This window comes from Oncorhynchus tshawytscha, linkage group LG09 (assembly GCF_018296145.1).
Source record: "Oncorhynchus tshawytscha isolate Ot180627B linkage group LG09, Otsh_v2.0, whole genome shotgun sequence".
Lineage (NCBI taxonomy): Eukaryota > Metazoa > Chordata > Actinopteri > Salmoniformes > Salmonidae > Oncorhynchus > Oncorhynchus tshawytscha.
The window spans coordinates 28,170,235-28,194,688 of NC_056437.1; the positions used below are offsets into that span (position 1 = coordinate 28,170,235).

The following is a 24,454-nucleotide window of genomic DNA, read 5'->3' on the forward strand; positions in this document are numbered from 1 at the left end:
AAAGCTACAGCCTTGTCATAAAAACTTAATTGAACACACAGTTGCTTTGCATAGCAGTTGAATAGCCTCAGTGAACTGTTTACAATGGCAAATTAGGTAGAATTGGACTTGGAGAGCAGCAGAGTGGTATTGCAATACATTAGAGGAAGTCACACCCCGAGTAAACCCTGAAGGCATTGTAGAGAAAGAGATTGCACTCATTTCTGTTTGGCTTTCTCCAGATATAGTTCAGACACTACCACAGCCATCAGAAGACTGATTAAACAGGGTTCACTGGACTGATGACAAGTATGCAACAGAATTGGACCACAGAAAGAGGTACTGTCAACTTTCTCATGTTTATTTTTGTTATATTTGATATTAGACCTGTTGAAACGAGTGAATACTAAATCCACATATGAGAAACCAGATTCCCTGAAATAAATCAACAGCTGATCAGCTAGGTCTAATAGAGGGCTCTCCAACCCTGTTCTTGGAGTATTACAGTCCTGTAGGTTTTCCTTCCAACCCTAATCTAGCACACCTGTTCCTAATAATTATCTTGTTGATCATCTGAACCAGGTTAGTTACAACTGTGGTTGGAGCGAAAACCTACAGAAGGGTAGCTCTCCAGGAACAGGGTTGCTAGAGACCACTGGTCTAATATCATTAATTTACAAAATATTATAATTAGACATTGGACAACAATTCGGAAAGTATTCTGACCCCTTGACTTTTTCCACATTTTGTTATGTTACAGCCGTATTCTGAAGTGGATCCAATTGCCCCCCTCATCAATCAACACAATACCCCATAATGACAAAGCAAAAAGATTTGACATTTTTGCAAATTTAAAAAACAAAATAAACAAAAATATCACATTTACATAAATATTCAGACCCTTTACTCAGTACTTTGTCGAAAGACCTTTGGCCTCGAGTCTTCTTTGGTAGGGTAGCCTAGTGATTAGAGCGTTGGACTAGTAACCGGAAGGTTGCAAGTTCAAACCCCCGAGCTGACAAGGTACAAATCTGTCGTTCTGCCCCTGAACAGGCAGTTAACCCACTGTTCCTAGGCCGTCATTGAAAATAAGAATTTGTTCTTAACTGACTTGCCTGGTTAAATAAAGGTAAAATAAAAAATAAAAAAAACAAGCAAGTTACTCTGCAGATCCTCTCAAGCTCTGTCAGGTTGGATGGGGAGTGTCGCTGCACAGCTATTTTCAGGTCTCTCCAGAGATGTTCAATTGGGTTCAAGTTCAGGCTCTGGCTGGGCCACTCAAGGACATTCAGAGACTTGTCCCGAAGCAAGTCCTGCATTGTCTTGGCTGTGTGCTTAGGGTTGTTTTTCTGTTGGAAGTTGAACCTTTGCAGCAGTCTGAGCTCTCTGGAGCAAGTTTTCATCAAGGATCTCTCTTTGCTTTGCTTTGTTCATCTTTCCCTCTATCCTGACTAGTCTCCCAATCCCTGCCGCTGAAAAACATCCCCATATCATGATGCTGCCACCTCCATGCTTCACCGTAGGAATGGTGCCAGGTTACCTCCGAACGTGACGCTTGGCATTGAGGCCAAGAGTTCAATCTTGGTTTCATAAGACAAGAGAATCTTGTTTCTCATGGTCTGGGAGTCTTTCGGTGCCTTTTGGCAAACTTCAAGCGGGCAGCCATGTGCCTTTTACTGAGGAGTGGCTTCTTTCTGGCCACTCTACCATAAAGGCTTGATTGGTGGAGTGCTGCAGAGATGGATGTCCTTCTGGAAGGTTCTCCTATCTCCACAGAGGAACTCTGGAGTTCTGTCAGAGTGACCATCTAGTTATTGGTCATCTCCCGGCAGCCAGCTCTAGGAAGAGTGTTGGTGCATCCAATCTTCTTCCACTTAAGAATGATGGAAGCCACTGTGTTCTTGGGGATCTTTTTTGGTACCCTTCCCTAGATCCAATCTTGTCTCGGAACTCTACGGACAATTCCTTCGACCTCATGTCTTGGATTTTATTCTGACATGAACTGTCAACTGTGGGACCTTTATATAGACAGGTATATGCCTTTCCAAATCATGTCCAATCAATTGAGGTGGACTCCAATCAAGTTGTAGAAACGTCTCAAGGATGATCAATGGAAACAGGATGAACCTGAGCTCAATTTCGAGTCTCATAGCAAAGGGTCTGAATACTTATGTAAATAAGGTATTTCTGTTTTTATTAGTAATACATTGGCAAACACATTTGCAAAAGTTTTGGTTTGTCATTATGGGGTATTGTGTTTATTTTTTTATCCATTTTAGAATAAGGCTGTAACGTAACAAAATGTGGAAAAAGGGAAGGGTTCTGAAATTTTAACAAATGCACTGTATGTGAAAAATAGTAGTTCCTGTAAAGTGGCTCTGTCTATTTTTGTTAGAAAAACACAGGTTTAAAAATCTATCAGTCATTGTTGGCTAGTTTTATAAAGTAACCACAACATCTGATAGTAAAGCATATAATCAGATTCTGTCTTTATGCCCCTCATGTGGCTGTAAAAATGTATGGTAAATAGGTAGCATCGGAAGAGGAGAGGTCTGTAATTAAATGCCTCAACATAATGTACTGTTAGTATTCACCTTTTCAGTCTTTTGTTTGCTGTCTTTTTACCTTCCAGCACTTGCAGTACATTTTCCATACCGGTGTCTCCCTCCCTTTATTCACAGGTCTCACTGGAGGCACAGGTAATATGAGTTTGGAATCAGAGGTGAGGAATCTGACGTGCGATTGTCCCATTGACAGCTTCAAGCGCACCGTGTTTCCTGCTGCATACCTGCTCTTCTTCTTCTTGGGCCTGATAGCCAACAGTGCCTCCCTCTGGGTCTTTCTGAGCATGTACAGGAGGAAGAGGAGTATCACCACAGTCAACCTGTACATGTTGAACCTGCTGTTGTCAGACCTCATGCTGGTGTGCTCACTGCCACTCAGGGCAGCATACTACCTGCTGGACTCCCATTGGCCGTTTGGGGACATCACCTGCCGCCTGGTCTCCTACGTATTCTATATCAACATGTATGGCTCTGTCTACTTCCTGCTGGCCCTGAGTGTCCTCCGTTACCTGGCCGTATCGCGCCCCTATACGTTCATGAATCTGGAGGGGGGATCCTGTGGTTGGGGAGGGTGTCTACTCATCTGGATCTTTGTGTCCCTGGCCTCCGCACCCCTACTGAGTTCTGGGACTGTCCAGGAGGGGGAAGAGCGGACCCGCTGTCTGGAATTGGGCAGCAGCCTTGGCACCATCATCGTCCTGAACCGTGCTGCCCTGGTGGTTGGCTTCACCCTGCCCTTCACTGTCATCTCTGTCTGCTACGCGTGTGTTCTGCTCAGCTTGAGGCAGTGTAGGGCTGGGGTGGAGGGGATGAAGAGGCCCTCCAGGAGGAAGTCTTGTGCCCTCGTTATCCTCGGTCTCGGCATCTTCATGATCTGCTTCTTGCCCTATCATGTAGTACGAACCTTCTTCCTGGCAGCAGAGCGGAATGCTCAGCTAAATGGTTGTGTGGATTCTTGCAGCTATCTCCAAGGGATTCGGAAGGCCGCCGTGGTAACGCTCTGTCTTGCAGCAGGGAACAGCTGCCTGGACCCCTTCCTTTTCTTCTTTGTGGGAGAAAACTTCAGAGATTTCTGTATGAAAAATGGTAGGAGACAGAGGAGAGTTGTTAACAACACAGAGAGGCAGAGGCTTCAAGTGCTGCAGCCCATTGAATTAACAGTAAATTGATCAACTTTACACCTTTTTGGAAACATACCAACAATTTTGCATTCAATGTTTTTTTTTTACATTTGCTTATCTGGTATTACATTATGAACTTTTGTTATGGGTTGTGTCAGTCATTTATCTATCTGCTTTAAAATAAATACATTTCGATATGTAAAGAGTGATCTCAATCTGTCTCGACTTGAAATGTATGATTGGGCTACTTTTACATAGCACACATTGGTCCTGGAGGCCTGTGCCTGTCTCCCTGCTCTATGGATGGATGACTTGTAGTGCTGTAATTCGTGTAGAGCCAAATTGTTTGTGGTTTTAGATTTATGGGACCATTGAAAATAAGTTTATAATAATAATGACAATATTTAGTTTGTAGAGCCCATTTCCCATGCTCAATGCACATAATGTAGAAAACAAAACAGCATCAATACATCAATAAGTAGAAACATCAAAACATTAGCTACTAATGCAAAATATAGACTTTAAGAAAATCAAACATTAAAAGCTAGCTTGAATATGTATGTCTTAAGTTGTTTTTTAATGGTCTAAGCCCTTCAATCACAGTAAATACTAAGACTAAGCTAACACATGGAATTGTTTTTTATATGGTCATAAAGTGTATAGTTTAGTCATTTGATTTAGAATTTTAGGACCCATGTAGGTCTAAAAAGTACATATATAAAAATATATTTTATGAAATCTTGAATTTGGCCTTTACTGCTATAGCTCATAGAAACGCTTTGAATAACACATTCATAAATGGCAAAACGGAAAGTAAAAAAATAAATCATAAGGAACAAGGTTTTGAAGTGTCTGTCATATAGCTGTACAGCCTGGTTCTGGGTAACCTACAGATGACTCCCCTGAAGCTTGTCCACCAGAGCTGTTGCCAGAGAATGTAATGTTCATTACTCTACCATAAACTGCCTCATATGTTGTTTTGGAGAATCTGGCAATACGTCCAACTGGCCTCAACCGCAAACCTCTTGTAACCACGCCAGCACAGGACCTCCACTTCTTCACCTGCGGGATTGTCTGATACCAGCCAACTGGACAGCTAATGCAACTGTTGGTTTGCACAAACGAATAATTTCTACACAAACGGTCAGAAACCGTATCAGTGAAGCTCATCTGCACGAGGGCAGATAGCAGACAGCGTGTATGGTAAGCGGTTTTCTGGTGTCAACATTGTGAACAGAGTGCCCCGTGGTGGCAGTGGGGTTGTGGTATGGGCAGGCATAGGCTACGGACAACGAACACAATTGTATTTTGTCGATGGCAATTTAAATGCAGAGATATCATGACGAGATCCTGAGGCCCATTGTCGTGCCATTCATCCACCGCCATCACGTTTCAGCATGATATTGCACAGCCCCATCTCGCAAGGATCTGTACATAATTCCTGGATTCTGAAAATGTCCCAATTCTTACATGGCCTACATACTCACCAGATGTGTCACCCATTGAGGATGTTTGGGATGCTCTGGATTGACTTGTACGACAGCATTTTCCACTTCCCATCAATATCCAGAAAATCTGCATCTGACCAACAGATGCATATCTGTATTTCCAGTCATGTGAAATCCATAGATTAGGGCCTAATGAATGTATTTTAAATGACTAATTTCTTTATATGAACTGTAGCTCTAAAACAACATTTTAGGCAGCTGAGTTCCGACAGAGATGGCCGCCTCGCTTCGCGTTCCTAGGAAACTATGCAGTATTTCGTTTTTTTATGTATTATTTTGTTGCAGCAGCGCCTCTTCAACCTCAAGAGGCTGACGAAATTCGGCTTGTCACCAAAAACACTCACAAACTTCTACAGATGCACAATCGAGAGCATTCTGTCGGGCTGTATCCTGTCAGTTGCGCTCCGCCCACAACCGTAAGGCTCTCCAAAGGGTAGTGAGGTCTGCACAACGCATCACCGGGGGCAAACTACCTGCCCTCCAGGACACCTAAACCACCCGATGTCACAGGAAGGCCAAAAAGATCATCAAGGACAACAACCACCCGAGCCACTGCCTGTTCACCCCGCTATCATCCAGAAGGCGAGGTTAGTACAGGTGCATCAAAGCTGGGACCGAGAGACAGCTTCTATCTCAAGGACATCAGACTGTTAAACAGCCATCACTAACATTGAGTGGCTGCTGCCAACATTCTGACTCAAATCTCTAGCCACTTAATATTTAAATATTGAATGTAATAATGTATCACAAGCCACTTTATATAATGTTTACATACCCTACATTACTCATCTCATAAGTATATACTGTACTCTATACCATCTACTGCATCTCGCCTATGCCGTTTGGCCATCGCTCATCCATATATTTTTATGTACATATTCTTATTAATTCCTTTACACTTGTGTGTATAAGGTAGTTGTTGTGAAATTGTTCGATTACTTGTTAGATATTACTGCATGGTCGGAGCTAGAAGCACAAGCATTTCGCTACACTGGCATTAACATCTTCCAACCATGTGTATGTGACAAATACAATTTGATTTAAAATATGTTTAATTATTGCATGTTCTGTTTATATTCAGTGTACTAATGAACAGCAACTTGATTATAATATTTAGCCGTCAAATAGTCATTGCAACAGAATATTTTTATTTAATATTTTTTACTAGGCAAATCAGTTAAGAACAAATTCTTATTTTCAATGACGGCTTAGGAACAGTGGGTTAACTGTCTTGTTCAGGGGCAGAACGACAGATTTTTACCTTGTCAGCTCGAGGATTCGATCTCGCAACTTTTCGGTTACTAGTCCAACGCTCTAACCACTAGGCCACCTGCCGCTACCTGCAGTGTACACAGTGTACACATAAATTCCCAAACTGTAATCCTGTCAATCAATCACATATTTGGGGACCCAATTAATTTGTTTTATTCAATTGAGTCTGGTATGAGAACGGTAGCCCATATATGCAAAAGCACTTGGTCTGTGGAGTATCTTAGCTATTGATCGGTGCCTTAAAATCTTTGGTGTGATTTACTACCATATATGGGCATACAAAGTTATAAATGCAGACTTTGCCTATGACTTCTTTTCAAGATGGCCGCTACCTACGTTCCGGTTAGTGTTGTGAAGCATAGACGAAATAAAACTAGCAATATCAATATCGAACAGGAACCTAAAAAATAGGTTTTTGATTCTGCCGAGGAAGATTGCTTTCTGGAAGGATTGGATCCACGTTTAGATCTGTAAGTAAATTATTTTAATAACTTTATATAGTTATTTTACTATATTTAGATATCCTCTTTTTGTGCATTGGATTTAGTTTACATAGGCCTATGTAAGTTAGCAAGTAATTTCAATGTTATATAATTCCAAAGTAGCTATTCATTATGTTTCATATTAGTTCACTGTTTACTGTTCTAAGTTTCATCTTTCTAACTTTGGAGAAGCCACTAAACGTTAATGGCCATTGTTTATTTGTGCTTCTCACCTCTGCCTTTGTGTCCAAAGTGTTACTGCTTGCATTGGGTGTGTTTCATACCTTCTATGTGAATCACTGTACAGATAAAGTTTAGGCTTGGTGTTTTTAATTTACAGTAATGTCGTTTTGTAAATTTAGTCAACAGTAATTCTGTGTGTGTATTACAAAAATATATCCCTTTATTTTATTCACCACAGGGTGGAGGATGCAGAGGATTTGGATGATGCCACCCCTCCCCAGCAAGCACCCTCGCCTGTCATGGTCTAAACGGTTCTACATGGTTCTACATGCACTTTTCATAGACCTCTTGAAAAAGAGGGTCCTGTGGCACCATTTGTTTTAACAGAATCAGTTTCCCGAAGACCAAGGTAAATGACATGACAAAGACCAAGGTAAATGACATGACAAAGACAGAGAGGTGGACCATATGTTGGGACAGGACTAACAAGCTGCCTTTTGTGAAATGGATGGACACTTGGGAAGTAACCATGCTCACCACACAGCATCAAGTATTCAATAAAAAACATGTCTCAAGGAGGGTGAGAAATGCCAGTAGGGCATGGGTGAGGAAGAATGTCTCCATTCCTGTTTCTGTGAAGGACTACAATGCCAGCATGGGGGGCGATGTCGACCTATCTGATGCTCTGGCTACTACCAGGTCCTCCACAAGTCCAGGAAGTGGTATAATACTTTTTTTTAGCACTTTATGGACATTCAAGTGCTAAAAAATATATGTGAATTAATGGAAATATATGCAAATTAATATTAATACCATTTAAATGTAGATGTTTTTTGAATTGGACATATTGTATCTCCCAAAAAAGGTTAATGTTATAAGCTAACCTTTTTAAATGAATTTAAGCAACATTCCCTAAATTTCAGGGCTTAACTTCCCATGGAAAATTCTGTAAATTTACCGGATAGATTCTGACCTTTTGCAACCTTTCTCACTACAATCACAAGACCCCCCCCGCACACTCAAGGTGAGCGCCACTATCCAACACACATGACCAAAGGAAGAACTGCACAACTTCTGTTCGCTTCTTGTTTCCTGGCATAGGGGGACTGCTTCAAAGACTACCACGACATGCACAAGCTATGGTGAAAGTGAAATCTAATCATCTACACCTGGGATGTAAAACGAACACGAATGCCATTTGCTCTTTTCTAGTTGTTAGGTCTATCAATCCCATTTTTTTGCTTATATTGTTCGCATGTTGTGGAAGCCATCTAATGTGTTTCCAGATCTTGTCATCAATAATTCACTGATAGCTTGACAATGAAAAAAATGGGGGAAAAACGGTTTTGTGTGTGTTTGATCTTGTGTATTCTGAACTAGAGGTTGACCGATTATGATTTTTCAACGCCGATACCGATTATTGGAGGATCCCCAAAAAAGCCGATACCGATTATTCGGCGATAATGACAATTACAACAATACTGAATGAACACTTATTTTAGCTTAATATAATACATCAATAAAATCAATTTAGCCTCAAATAAATAATGAAACATGTTTAATTTGGTTTAAATAATGCAAAAACAAAGTGTTGAAGAAAGTAAAAGTGCAATATGTGCCATGTAAGAAAGCTAATGTTTAAGTTTCTTGCTCAGAACATTTTATTTTATCCATTATTTTACCAGGTAAGTTGACTGAGAACACGTTCTCATTTGCAGCAACGACCTGGGGAATAGTAACATGAGAACATATGAAAGCTGGTGGTTCCTTTTAACATGAGTCTTCAATATTCCCAGGTAAGACGTTTTAGGTTGTTATTATAGGAATTATAGGACTATTTCTCTCTATACCATTTGTATTTCATTAACCTTTGACTATTGGATGTTCTTATAGGCACTTTAGTATTGCCAGTGTAACAGTATAGCTTCCGTCCCTCTCCTCGCTCCTACCTGGGCTCGAACCAGGAACCCATCGAGAACAGCCACCCTCGATGCAGCATTACCCATGCAGAGCAAGGGAAACAACCACTCCAAGTCTCAGAGTGAGTGACGTTTGAAACACTATTAGCGCGCACCCCGCTAACTAGCTAGCCATTTCACATCAGTTACACCAGCCTAATCTCGGGAGTTGATAGGCTTGAAGCATTGCGAAGAGCTGCTGGCAAAACACACTAAAGTGCTGTTTGAATGAATGCTTACGAGCCTGCTGGTGCCTACCACCGCTCAGTCAGACTGCTCTATCAAATCATAGACTTAGTTATAACATAATAACACACAGAAATTAAAATGGTAGAATCCGGAAACTATCTCGAAAACAAGACGTTTATTCTTTCAGTGAAATACAGAACCGTTCCGTATTTTATGTAACGGGTGGCATCCATAAGTCTAAATATTCCTGTTACATTACACGACCTTCAATGTTATGTCATTATTACGTAAAATTCGGACAAATTAGGCGTCCCAAACTGTTGCATATACACTGACTCTGCGTGCAATGAACACAAGAGAAGTGACACAATTTCATCTGGTTAATATTGCCTGCTAACCTGGATTTCTTTTAGCGAAATATGCAGGTTTAAAAATATATACTTCTGTGTATTGATTTTAAGAAAGGCATTGATGTTTATGGTTAGGTACACATTGGAGCAACGACAGTCCTTTTTCACGAATACGCACCGCATCGATTATATGCAACGCAGGACACGCTAGATAAACTAGTAATATCATCAACCATGAGTAGTTAACTAGTGATTATGATTGTTTTTATAAGATAAGTTTAATGCTAGCTAGCAACTTACCTTGGCTTACTGCATTCGCGTAACAGGCAGGCTCCGCGTGGAGTCCAATGTAATCAGGTGGTTAGAGCGTTGGACTAGTTAACTGTAAGGTTGCAAGATTGAATGCCCGAGCTGACAAAGTAAAAATCTGTCGTTCTGCCCTTGAACAAGGCAGTTAACCTACCGTTCCTAGGCCGACATTGAAAATAAGAATGTGTTCTTAACTGACTTGCCTAGTTAAATAAAGATTAAATAAAGGTGTAAAAGAAACACACAAAAAAAAGGCCAAATCGGTATCCGAAAATCGGCCCTAATTAATCGGCCATTCCGATTAATCGATCAACCTCTATTCTGAACTATGCAAGTCCTGTCTTCTGATCATTTCCTCAACGTTTTTATGTCAGAATCATGTAATTACACATGAATAGAAGTTACTTTTGGTTATGTCTATTTTGGCAGAAATCAACATTTTGCCATTACATTTTAAGAGGTTAACGAAATTTCCAGAGAGAGTTAGTTTATCACCCATTGACTCCTGGTTTTGGGTGTGGGGTGTGGGGGATGGGTGGTGGGGTGAGCTGCTTGAGAGTGCTGTGTGATGGTGAAGTCACCAGCAGGGGACGTCCTAACACAGGCTTCCTTATGTATTGTTACAGATAGAGAATTGTCCAATGGAGGTCCGTGGACAACTCTGCTCGGGGGGCTTCAGAGATGTCTGGATTTCACCCACATTAAGTAAAATTATTAATGCTTACATGCTAAAACAGCATGTATTTTCTTTTCTGAATTCCTTAAATTAGATACCATGTGCTTAGTGTTCTCTGTATTTTTCCCCCTATATTTTAAGCATCAACCGGCACATGCATCTGTATCTGCTGTTCAGACTCCTCCATTGAGAACTGCATTGAACTTGTCAATGGTAAATATTACATTTTTTTTGTCACATTTTTCCTCAACTACTATGGCTCTGCTACCATGATATAACACATTCAGAAAATCCTTTTGACAGGTGACTTGGTTTCCTCCTCTGTTCATTGTGACCATTGTTTTTTTTCTCTCTTTTGCAGTTCAATAAGAAAAGATTTTGGGGGCTCTCATGTGTCTGCAGCAAGACCAGCCCTAAATTTGGCAAGGAAGCCTGCTCAGGTGAATCAAATACAGGCAAAACTGTGAAAAGCTTGGTTTGTGTTGATCTGTTTTTATAACAGTATACCTTAAATAATCTTAATGTAATTATACACTACTGTTCAAAAGTTTGGGGTCACTTAGAAATGTCCTTGTTTTCCATGAAAACATACATGAAATGAACTGCAAAATGAATAGGAAATATATTTAAGACGTTGATAAGGTTATAAATTATGATTTTTTTTTTACATTTAAATAATAATTATGTCCTTAAAACTTTGCTTTCGTCAAAGAATCCTCAATTTGCAGCAATTACAGCCTTGCAGACCTTTGGCATTCTAGTTGTTCATTTGTTGAGGTAATCTGAAGAGATTTCATCCCATGCTTCCTGAAGCACCTCACATAAATTGGTTGGCTTGATGGGCAATTCTTACTGCTGCTTCCACAACAGCTCAATAGGGTTGAGATCCGGTGACTGTGCTGGCCACTCCATCATAGACAGAATACCAGCTGGCTACTTCTTCCCTAAATAGTTATTGCGTAGTTTGGAGCTGTGCTTTGGGTCATTGTCCTGTTGTAGGAGGAAATTGGCTCCAATTCAGTGCTGCCCACAGGCTATGGCATAGCGTTGCAAAATGGAGTGATAGCCTTCCTTCTTCAAGATGCCTTTTACCCTGTACAAATCTCCCACTTTACCACCACCAAAGCACCCCCAGACCATCACATTGCCTCTACCATGCTTGACAGATGGCGTCAAGCACTCCTCCAGCAAGCACTCCTCTTACGAATGTTCTTATTTGTGATCCGAACATTCGTCTGTCCATAACACATTTTTCCAATCTTCCTCTGTCCAGTGTCTGTGTTCTTTTGCCCATCTTAATTTTTTATTTTTATTGGTCAGTCTGAGATACGGCTTTTTCTTTGCAACTCTGCCGAGAAGGCCAGCATCCCGGAGTCGCCTCTTCACTGTTGACGTTGAGACTGGTGTTTTGCGGGTACTATTTAATGAAGCTGCCAGTTGAGGACTTGTGAGGCATCTGTTTCTCAAACTAGACACTTTAATGTACTTGTCCTCTTGCTCAATTGTGCACCGGGGCCTCCCACTCCTCTTTCTATTCTGGTTAGCGCCAGTTTGCGCTGTTCTGTGAAGGGAGTAGTACACAGCGTTATATGAGATCTTCAGTTGGCAATTTCTCGCATGGAATAGCCTTCATTTCTCAGAACAAGAATAGACTGACAAGTTTCAGAAGAAAGTTCTTTGTTTCTGGCCATTTTGAGCCTGTAATCAAACCCACAAATGCTGATTCTTCAGATACTCAACTAGTCTAAAGAAGGCCAGTTTTATTGCTTCTTTAATTTGCACAACAGTTTTCAGCTGTGCTAACATGATTGCAAAAGGGTTTTCTAATGATCAATTAGCCTTTTAAAATTATAAACTTGGATTAGTTAACACAACGTGCCATTGGAACACAACCCGGGCTGACAAAACCCTGGATCGTTGTTATTCTAACTTCCGCGACGCATATAAAGCCCTCCCCCGCCCTCCTTTCGGAAAATCTGACCACGACTCCATTTTGTTGCTCCCAGCCTATAGACAGAAACTAAAACAGGAAGCGTCCGCGCTCAGGTCTGTTCAAAGCTGGTCCGACCAATCGGATTCGACGCTTCAAGATTGCTTCGATCACGTGGACTGGGATATGTTCTGCATAGCGTCGGACAATAACATTGATGAAAATGCCGATTCGGTGAGTGAGTTTATTAGCAAGTGCATCGGTAATGTTGTACCCACAGCGTCTATTAAAACATTCCCCAACCAGAAACCTTGGATTGATGTCAGCATTCGCGCAAAACAAAGTGCGAACCTCTGCTTTTAATCAGGGCAAGGTGACCAGAAACATGACCGAATACAAACAGTGTAGCTATTCCCTCCGCAAGGCAATCAAACAAGCTAAGCGTCAGTATAGAGACAAAGGAGAGTCGCAATTCAACGGCTCAGACACGAAAGGTATGTGGCAGGGTCTACAGTCAATCACGTACTTACAAAGGAAAACCAGCCCCGTCGAGGACCAGGATATCTTGCTCCCAGACAAACTAAACAACTTCTTTGCTCGCTTTGAGGACAATACAGTACCACTGACACGGCCTGCGGGCTCTCCTTCACTGCAGCACACGTGAGTAAAACATTTAAACGTGTTAACCCTCGCAAAGGCTGCCGGCTCAGACGGCATCCCCAGCCGCGTCCTTAGAGCATGCTCAGACCAGTTGGCTGGTGTGTTTACGGACATATTCAATCAATCCTCATCCCAGTCTGCTGTTCCCACATGCTTCAAGAGGGCCACCATTGTTCCTGTTCCCAAGAAAGCGCTTTGAGAGACTAGTCAAGGACCATATCACCTCCACCCTACCTGACACCCTAGACCCACTCCAATATGCTTACCGCCCCAATAGGTCCACAGACGACACAATCACACTGCACACTGCCCTAACCCATCTGGGCAAGAGGAATACCTATGCAAGAATGCTGTTCATCGACTACAGCTCAGCATTTAACACCATACCACCCCCCAAACTCGTCATTAAGCTCGAGACCCTGGGTCTCGACCCCACCCTGTGCAACTGGGTTCCTGGACTTCCTGACGGGCCGCCCCCAGGTGGTGAGGGTAGGAAACAACATCTCCACCCCGCTGATCCTCAACACTGGGCCCCCACAAGGGTGCGTTCTCAGCCCTCTCCTGTACTCCCTGTTCACCCATGACTGCGTGGCCATGCACGCCTCCAACTCAATCATCAAGTTTGCAGACGACACTACAGTGGTAGGCTTGATTACCAACAATGATGAGATGGCCTACGGGGAGGAGGTGAGGGCCCTCTGAGTGTGTTGTCAGGAAAATAACCTTTCACTCAAGGTCATCAAAACAAAGGAGATGATCATGGACTTCAGCAGAGGGAGCACCTCCCCCCTATCCACATCGACGGGACAGTAGTGGAAAAGGTGGAAAGTTTTAAGATCCTCTGTGTACACATCACGGACAAACTGAAGTGGTCCCCCCACACAGACAGCATGGTGAAGAAAGTGTAGTAGCGCCTCTTCAACCTCAGGAGGCTGAAGAAATTTGGCTTGTCACCAAAAACACTCACAAACTTTTACAGATGCACAATCGAGAGCATTCTGTCGGGCTGTATCCTGTCAGTTGCCTGGTACGGCAACTGCTCCGCCCACAACCGTAAGGCTCTCCAGAGGGTAGTGAGGTCTGCACAACGCATCACCGGGGGCAGACTACCTGCCCTCCAGGACACCTACACCACCCGATGTCACAGGAAGGCCAAAAAGATCATCAAGGACAACAACCACCTGAGCCACTGCCTGTTCACCCTGCTATCATCCAGAAGGCGAGGTTAGTACAGGTGCATCAAAGCGGGGACCGAGAGACAGAAAAACAGCTATCTCAAGGCCATCAGACTGTTAAACAACCAACACTAACATTGAGTGGCTGCTGCCAACATTCTGACTCATCTCAAGCCACTTTAATAATGAAAAAAATGTATGTAATATATGTATCACTAGCCACTTTAAACAATGCCACTTTATATAATGTTTACATACCCTACATTACTCATCTCATATGTATATACTGTACTCTATACCATTTACTGCATCTTGCCTATGCCGTTTGGCCATCGCTCATTCATATATTTTTATGTACATATTCTTATTAATTTCTTTACACTTGTGTGTGTATATGGTCGTTGTTGTGAAATTGTTAGGTTTGATTACTTGTCAGATATTACTGCATGGTCGGAGCTAGAAGCACAAGCATTTCACTACACTCGCATTAACATCTGCTAACCATTTGTATGTGACAAATACAATTTGATTTGATTTGTCATTAATGAACCTGTTTCTATATTTCAACCAATTCTTTGAATGAGTTTTTATTGTAGGTCAATAATTCTTCACTTTTAATGACATATGTGACTCTGAAAGTAAATTGTCATACATCCCACTGGGCACACATTGGTTGAATCAATGTTGTTTCTATGTCGTTTCAATCAAATTACGTTGAACCAACGTGGAATAGATGTTGTGCTCAGTGGGATGTGATGTATTTAAAGTTAGATCAACTTTTTCAGATGTTATGATTATGCTACCTTAATCATTCCATGAACTCAGGTGATCTTTAATTCACAAATGTGAAAAATAACACTTTTGGAGACTAGCGGTTGTTTAGAAATGTTATTTATAGCCGAGGCTGGATTCAAGCTAGCAACCTTCAGGTCCACTCTTCCCCTTCCTCAAACACAGAAAAAAAACTAAAGGTTTCTGGTTCGAATACCTGATTCGACAAGGTGAAAAATCTGTTTATGTGCCCTTAAGCAACTGCTCTAGAGTTGCTGTTGAAAATAGCAGACCCTGGCTGTGACCCCACTCTGAGGGCGTCTCAAGGACAGTTGGGATATGCATAAAACACATTTCCAATTCACACATGCATATTAATACACACTTGTGCATGTGAAATAGGACAAATATAAGCACCCACCAAAATATTATTATTATTATGGCATTTATCAATGTTATCCATAGTTATATACAGATTATAAAGCAAATGACTTTCATTGTGATGAACACTTGGAAGATAGTCATTAGGAGAAAGGGATAGAGAAGGAAGAAAAGGATGAAGAGACAGTTGCTCAGCTGAAGAAAGAGAGGAAGGTAAGATTCGTCCTCTGGTCATTTGTGTTCTTTGCTAGGTTTGAATTAATCTGTCTATGTTGGCAAAATTATTGGTTGCTTTGGCTTGATGTTACACATAATAACATGGGATTTGAAATCGTTTTCTTGAAGGCCAAACTGAAATCAAGTGCCAAGAAGACCTCTGCCGACCATGGTACTGAAGAAGGTTCAAGATTTTTCTATATTAAAATATTATTTTTCCCAGTACTACTGTTTGGTTAGCGTGCTCTTTGTTGTGCGGATTCGTAAAAACTAATTTATTTAGTTCTTCAGGTCTATCTGTGGCATTCTGTTCATCCAGAGCTCAGTCTCCAGATAAATACCAAAACAGAGTGGAAGAGGACATCTGCTTCCAAATCCTGATCAAAGAGGAATGTCACTGATCGGTATGCTGAAAATCTTACAGTAGCGCAAAATCTACAGTTGAAATCGTTTACATACACCTTAGCCAAATACATTTAAACTCAGTTTTTCACAATTCCTGACATTTAATCCTAGTAAAAATTCCCTGTTTTAGGTCAGATTTTATCACCAGTTTAATTTAAGAATTTGAAATGTCAGAATAATAGTAGAGATAATAATTTATTTCAGCTTTTATTTCTTTCATCACATTCCCAGTGGGTCAGAAGTTTACATACACTCAATTAGTATTTGGTAGCATTGCCTTTACATTGTTTAACTTGGGTCAAATGTTTCGGGTAGCCTTCCACAAGGTTCCCACAATAAATTGGGTGAATTCTGGCCCATTCCTCCTGACAGAGCTGGTGTAACTGAATCAGGTTTGTAGGCCTCCTTGCTCGCACACGCTTTTTCAGTTCTGCCCACATATTTTCTATAGGATTGGGGTAAGGGCTTTGTGATGGCCACTCCAATACCTTGACTTTGTTGTCCTTAAGCCAATTTGCCACAACTTTGGAAGTATGTTTGTGGTCATTGTCCATTTGGAAGACCCATTTGCGCCCAAGCTTTAACTTCCTGACTGATGTCTTGAGACGTTGCTTCAATATATCCACATAAATTCCTTCCCTCATGATGCCATCTATTTTGTGAAGTGCACCAGTCCATCCCGCAGCAAATCACCCCCACAACATGATGCTGCAACCTCCGTGCTTCTCGGTTGGGATGGTGTTCTTTGGCTTGCAAGCCTCCCCCTTTTTCCTCCAAACATAACAATGGTCATTATGACCAAACAGTTCTATTTTTGTTTCATCAGACCAGAGGACATTTCTCCAAAAAGTACGATCTTTGTCCCCATGTGCAGTTGCAAACCGTAGTCTGGATTTTTTATGGCGGTTGTGGAGCAGTGGATTCTTCCTTCTTGAGCGGCCTTTCAGGTTATGTCGTTTTACTGTGGATATAGATACTTTTGTACCTGTTTCCTCCAGCATCTGCACAAGGTCCTTTGCTTTTGTTTTGGGATATATTTGCACTTTTCGCGACAAAGTACATTCCTCTCTAGGAGACAGTGTCTCCTTCCTGAGCGGAATGACGGCTGCGTGGTCCCATGGTGTTCATACTTGCGTACTATTGTTTGTACAGATGAATGTGGTACCTTCAGGCGTTTGGAAATTGCTCCCAAGGGTGAACCAGACTTGTGGAGGTCTACAATTTGTTTGGCTGATTTCTTTTGATTTCCTGTGATGTCAAGCAAAGAGGCACTGAGTTTGAAGGTAGGCCTTGAAATACATCCACAGGTACACCTCCAATTGACTAAAATGATGTAAATTAGCCTATTTTCTGGTATTTTCCAAGCTGTTTAATGGCACAGTCAACTTAGTGTATGTAAACTTCTGATCCACTGGAATTGTGACACAGTGAATTACAAGTGAAATCATCTGTCTGTAAACGATTGAAATTGAAATTTGTGGAGTGGTGAAAAACGCGTTTTAATGACTCCAACCTAAGTGTATGTAAACTTCTGACTTCAACTGTATATACAACAAACCTGCCTGATCCACTACAAAACAACTGAAAATGTTCATTTGTGTTTTTATCAGAAAGTAGAAGGTTATTCAAGAGGGCATGTGACATAAGTTAATCTGTACATTTGATACATTTGATGTATGATTATTTAATAGAAAGTTGGACATAAAGTGTATCATATTGACTACTAAGCACTAACACCACAGCCTCTCAAAAATAAACACCATGCTCTTTTTTTTTATATTGAAACACGACCAAAGTACGTACACCTTGCCAAAATGTGCGGGAAGATAATGAAAGCTGTTTCCTACATAACGGATAGAGATCCTCATCCCGGCCCTTGCACACATACAAGAGCTTGATCCTGCTAGAGAAGCTAGCACCTCTCCCTCGCTGACTGGATCAGTATTTCTCCACCATTGCAAGCATTGAGGATCGCATGGTGAGGTTTAATAAAGAAGGTCTACCCAAGAGGCCTAGCAGTGGAAAGTCCCTGTGCACTCAACAGGTCAAGACTTCCCACTGCCATTGACATTGAACATAGGCTGGAGTTGATCCACGAACACAGTTACGTATGTTTACCAAACACACCTCAACTGTGTGCCTGACTAAAATAATATTTTCACTGTATACATTCCCAATTCAGGTTAACCTTTTCACACATTACACAACGTGAGATTTCTGAGAATACAAAGCAAAGATCTCACTGGGTAAAAAAATTGTTGAATCAACATTGTTTCAATGTGATTTGTCAACATATTGTGATGTGGAATCTAATTGGAAACTACATTGGATTTGCAAAAAGTAATCAACATAAACTGTTGTCTTGAGAGTGAAATTTCAACCACAGGATTATGTCATCATTGTAACCAATTTTCAATTTAGACAAATATGTTGCGTTTTTACCTTTGAAACAACCTTATATCCACTATCAGAAAAAAAAAACTGGGCAGCACCTCCTACTGGTAAGTAAATATACAGCTATCTCTTTGGCGTCCCATCCTTTGTTTTAAAGAAGCCCAGCTTAGCTTTGATATTTGTCTCTGACTACTACCAATGTGCTTGTTACAGTTTTCTTGTGTCGAAGGAGAGGCGGACCAAAATGCAGCGTGGTTATTTCGATACATGTTTAATAAAAGATAAACACAAACAATACAAAATGTGAAAACCTAAACAGCCTTATTTAAAAAAAAAAATTTACTAAAAAATAATTTATTATCTTCAATACCATTCATTCTTTACAATTAATAATTTTCATACATACTCCAATAATGATATTTTAATTTAACTAAACAAAAACCCCAAACAAAACCTCAGGGGAGCATCTTCCCTCCCCGTCACCCTACAAACTACCTTTCCCTATCTCCCCGTCCCTAATCTATCCCCTTACAAATCTAAATGACACCCAGCCCTAAACCCCCCTTCCACTTCTCCCGAGCAGCATGCTGCCCCCACTTCCTCTCCTCCCTCTTCATCCTCCCCTCAAATCTCCTTCCACCCTCCTCACTATCCCTTCCACCCCCCAATCTCTCCCTGTCTTCACCATGTTCTGCCTGGCTTCCCACAGCCCCCGTTTAAAGAGACTCATGAGAAGCCAGAGCAGAAACCTGTCCCTATCCGTCCCTCTCGCTCTCCCTACACCTCTCTCTAACCTGGCCCATGTCAATACAAAATCCCCGCTTACCAAACCTAACAACACCCGTGCCCTAGCCCATACTACTCCGGCACAGGCACAGTCCCAAAAGACATGGCGCACAGTCTCCTCCCTGCCACAAGATGATCTTGGACAGGTGGGGGATTGCACCAAACTATACCGGTACATGATGGAACGTACCGGCAAGCACTTATGGAGGCTCAACCAATTCAGGTCCTTGAGCCTGTTGTCCAGACCCCGCGCCTGCACTCCCTCCCAGACCACTTCCGAGATGCCCACTACAGGCGCCGGACTCCCTGCCTTTCTGACCTCCTCGTACAGGTGCCTGTGATCTAAACCTACTCGGGCAACTTCAACCTCAGGGTGCGCACGCAGCCACTTGGCCGCATGACCAAAGTGCCACGGCAGCTGTTCCGCCCGAGGACCCGTGTTAGACCACACCATTACGCTTCTCGCCTGATACGAGAAGAACACCCGCAGGAGGTAACCGGACGGGTGTATCACTGGATGAGCAAGCTCCGTAAACAAGAAAGAAACAAAAATTGTGTCCAGCTTGAGGGGGAAATGTGGTACCCCCCTACCTCCCTCCCCGATGGGACAGAGCATGTGTGCCCTGGCGACCCACTCGCACCTGCCACTCCACATGAACAGAACACAAGCCTCACTAGAGGCCTCCTCAGACAAGCCGGCAATGGGTAGATGTACGCCAAATACAAAAGAGACTGCATCCACCTTTAGGACCAGGACTTTGCCCATAAAAGACAAATACCTAGCCTTCCACATTGCTAGCTTCCTCTGTACCACTGCGATACGCATGTTCCAGTTTAGCGTCGCTGAGCCGGAGGTCTCAAAATGGACCCCGAGAATCCTCAGGGCCCCCTCACAGAGAGAGAACCCCCCAGGCACATCCGTTCTACCACGCCATCTTCCGAAAAACTTGACGGAAGACTTTGCATGGTTCAGAACCGCTCCCGACGCTCGGGTGAAATCCCCAAAGATGCCAAGGGACCTTGTCAGGCACGAGTCCTTGCACAGCAGCAAGGAAGTGTCTTCGGCGTACTGCGTCATCTTAACACGCAGCCCACCACTTCCAGGGATCAACAAGCCTTCCACCCCTGTGTCTGCCCTAATGGCAGCCCCCAGAGGCTCCATGTACAGAACGAAGAGGAGAGCCGAGAGTGGGCACCCCTGCCTGACCCCAGACGAGAGGTCAAAAACGTCACCCAAGTGACTATTTACACTAACTCGGCACCTCGCTCCGACATATAATGTACGAATCCATCCTATGAACTTCTCCCCAAATCCTAATCGACCTAACACTCTGAATAAAAAGGATCTATTCACGCGATCAAAGGCTTTCGCCTGATCTAGCACTGCTACCATTAAAGGCAGTCCTCTATCTTCAACCCAAGCGATGGAGTCCCTGATTAACTGTAGGTTCCATCTAATAGAGCAGCCCTCTACCCCGCACGTCTGATCCTCATGGACGACGTAGGGAAGGGCTGTGCGCAACCGGTCTGCTAAAACCTTTGCAAGTAGCTTGTAATCTACACACAGCATGGTCAACGGCCACCAGTTGCCAAGGTCTGTTACTTCCCCCTTCTTATATAAAAGTGACAGCACACCAACAGCCATTGATCCCCCCGGGACCCCCGTCTCAAGGATGGCCTTCAAGACTTCGAGGACCACTGGTCCAAGTATACCCCAAAACTTGAGATCAAACTCAGCCGGCAGCCCATCCATCCCAGGCGCCTTCCCTTTTCCCATCCTCCTAAGAGCGCTCTCAACCTCTTCTAGTGAGATCTGGGCCTCCAACACTTCTCTAATGTCCTCCGGCAACCGCCTGGACAAGTGTTCTAAAAACACATTTCCCTGCTCTACATCTATTTCCCTTTCCTTAAATAAACCTTGGAAATGATCAGTTGTCACCCTGACCATATCCTCTGGTTCTCTAACTATACTACCATTTTCGTCCCTAACGCCATGCATTACCTTCCTACTCTGTCTGGCCCTAACCGACTTAGAGAACATAGCAGAACAAGTCTCATTGTGTTCTAGAAAGCCACTATGCGCACGCTCCAGGAAAGCTCGAGCATTCCACTCCTGCAACTCCCTGAGCTGCGCCTTTAGGGTTGCGGATCTCTCCCAGTCAAACGACCCGCCGAGGTTGCCTGCCTCGTACTCGAGTTCAATTAACCTTTGGATACGATCCACCTCCCTCCTCTCCTCCCTTTTTTCCCTCTTGCAATACCCTATTATAAAAGCCCTAATCCTCACCTTAACTAATTCCCACCACTCTAACACCCCCTCGCACATGGACCGGAGGCCTTCAAGCCTCCAAAAGAAACCATAAAACCCGTCAACAAAAGCCTGCTCCTCCAGCACATCCCGATCTAACTTCCAGTACCCCCTACCAAAGAGGCAGACTGGCGACCCCACCTGCAGGAGCACCCCGTCGTGATCCGAAAAGAAAACAGGCAACAGCCGCCCAGACAACTTACCCAAAGACCTGGGTACAAAAATATAGTCGAGCCTCCGCTCAACCCCCCTGGAGTTGCGCCATGTAGGACCGGCCATTTTCGGAGTAGTGTGCAGACCACCATCAACCAGACCATGGCAAGCCATTAGCCCGGTAATGGCGCCTGCACTGCTATCCCCCTATTCCTAAATCTGTATTAGAATCCCCCTATCACTAATTTCCTATTTGTGACACACAGGGGCGTCAGACAGTCCACCATCTCCCTCCTGTCTGCCACCACCTGTGGCCCATACACCACCACTAATCTAAATTTACAATCCCTTATCGTGACATCCACCCCTATAACCCTCCCCTGCATTACCACAAAAGAATCCTCCACTTTTACCTCCCTGTGCCCACACAAAATCCCTACCCCCGATGAGTGCACCCCCCCAATACCCCAAACCGACTCCCCCTTGTCCCACTCCCTCTTAAACCTACTAACATCCCCTCCATCCCTCAGGTGAACCTCCTGTAAAAAACAAAAATCAAACCCCACACCCTCCAAATAACTAAAAACCGCCCTCCTCTTAACAAAATCCCTTAAACCCCTTACATTTAAACTAACAAAAGTAAAATTAGACCCCATGAAATAATAAAATAAAAACATGTAATACACTCAAATTCTAAACCCAGACAGAAAAAAACAAAAACAGGAGACTCACCCGAGTCTGCTCCCCTGCTCCATATCTACCGGTGAGAACACCATCTGTACTCCTGACATCCCCCCTCTTCCTCCATCTCACCAACCCAGGATGCAGGAATAGTGTTTGGCTCCGGGGTGCCCTGCACCCTGGGTCTACCCCCACACTCCTCCCCCTCCCCAGTGCTGCAGCTGGTTTGGAAAAAAATCAGGGAGGCTGAGTCCCCAAACAAAAAACTCCCCACCTCCTCCTGTACCCAGTCCTGAGTCTTGTTAGGTGTGTCCCCACCCAACAGAAGTTGAGGGCCTGGGGAAACCAGCAGCAACCCAGAGGTTTCTCCCACCCCCATCACTCTCTTGACCATCCCCTCCCTCTCACTGTCGGCCAATCGCACCCTCCTCTTCATTCTCTTCTTTGGTGATGGCGGCAGTGGAGAGATACCACCCTCCCCCCCGCCAGCTCCTCCACCATACCCCTCATCTCTTCCACCAGGGCACTTTCCCCCCACTCCACTTGCTCTTCCACCATCTCCTTCTCCACCACTCCTCCCTCGCTTTCTTCTCTCTCATGCTCCTCCACTCGGTTGCCTTCTTCCGCCGCTTTTCCTGGTTCTCCTACTCCCGTGCCTTCTGTTTCCTTCTCTCTTCCATCCGCCGCTTCTTGCTCCTCCTCCTTCCTTGCGGCCTTCCCCTCTGGACCTGTACTCTGGTCATGAGGCGTGCTTCCTTCCCCTCCTCTTCTTCCCCCATCCCCCGCTCCTGCTCCCCCCCCCAGCCGCAGACACATATGACCTCTGACGAGCCGGGCACCCCCGCCACAGGTGTGCTGACGAGCCACACCCGTGGCACGCCTTAGGCTTGTCACAATCCCTCGCCTCATGTTCCTCAGATCCACAAAATCTGCATTTTCTTGTGCTGCACGAGGCGAATATGTGGCCGTAGGCCATACAGCGCCTGCAAAATGGGGGCTGACGTGCATAAAACAACGTCCCCCTGTCAGCCCCTAGGGAGAACATAGCAGGAGGATGGAGGTAGCCACCATGTCCCTTTGGGTCCTCCCTGAGGAGGGCCTGGAAGCCTCTCCTCCCATTCCAAAACCCAAGGGAGTCTTTGAGGTGCCTTGCTGAGGAGACGTTATCCATGTATCTCCCCAGAAAGGCCCTCACCTTTTCGTCCTTAACGTATGGGTTGTAAATGTTGACAGTTACAACCCTAAAGTTGTTCTTCGCCAGGCTTGTTATTTCATAGTGGCTCATCGGCCTCTCGCCTCCCACTGCTCTTGCCCTTCTCAGGATATCATCGTGTTTCTCCTCTGTATATAGTGCCACGTCGTATGCTCACTCCAACGAGTTGCCTTGGAAACAAAACACGTCCTTCACCGTCAGCTTTAGAATCCCCATCAATATAGTCCTTCCAAAAGTTTCCCGTCCTAAAGGCTCCAACTCCTTTTCCTTCCAAGCAAACCGAATCGTGTTGGCCAGCCCAATCCCAGGGGCCGACCGTGTTGATGGATTTAGCACCATCTCCGCAAGGAGAATGGCGCACCCGACTCGCGTTCTCTTCTCTTCCAAAACAAGGAAAAAATAAAAACCAAAGTGACTGAGCCTATTTTGGTGACAACTAACACAGAGACAGGAACAATCACCCACGAAACACTCAAAGAATATGGCTGCCTAAATATGGTTCCCAATCAGAGACCACGATAAACACCTACCTCTGATTGAGAACCACTCCAGGCAACCATAGACTTTTCTAGACAACCCCACTAACCACAATCCCATAACCTATAAAAACCCCCTAGACAAAACACACCACAATAAATAACCCATGTCACACCCTGGCCTGACCAAAATAATAAAGAAAACACAAAATACTTAGACCAGGGTGTGACAGTGCTATCATGAGAATGATTATTAAGAGATCTCCACTTAATTACTAAATTGATTCACTGTTGTTATCAAAGTCATTCCAAAA

The 24,454-nt window shown here is 43.6% G+C and overlaps 2 protein-coding genes and 1 long non-coding RNA gene across 4 annotated transcripts in view; all 3 read left to right on the forward strand.

The window, feature by feature from the left end:
- LOC112259091 (transcriptional regulator ATRX-like) overlaps positions 1 to 3,879 on the forward strand; it is a 40,142-nt gene extending 36,263 nt beyond the window's left edge. Inside the window, 2 exon segments of the mRNA XM_042327844.1 lie at positions 222 to 318; positions 2,661 to 3,879. The gene's annotated coding sequence lies outside the window, so the exon portion shown is untranslated.
- Positions 2,684 to 3,712, forward strand: LOC112259092 (cysteinyl leukotriene receptor 2). The gene has a single exon (XM_024433854.1). The coding sequence runs from the start codon at positions 2,684 to 2,686 to the stop codon at positions 3,710 to 3,712; it is 1,029 nt and encodes a 342-aa protein (XP_024289622.1).
- Positions 3,880 to 6,731: 2,852 nt separating the features above from the next.
- Positions 6,732 to 11,923, forward strand: LOC112259342. 2 transcript variants are annotated; one of them, XR_002954826.2, is made up of 5 exons: positions 6,732 to 6,914; positions 7,348 to 7,831; positions 10,542 to 10,620; positions 10,733 to 10,804; positions 10,953 to 11,923. It is a non-coding gene; the product is annotated as an uncharacterized LOC112259342 (long non-coding RNA). The 2 variants fall into 2 exon arrangements; XR_002954825.2 differs by having other exon boundaries at positions 6,736 to 6,914; positions 7,348 to 7,518.
- Positions 11,924 to 24,454: the final 12,531 nt, after the last annotated feature.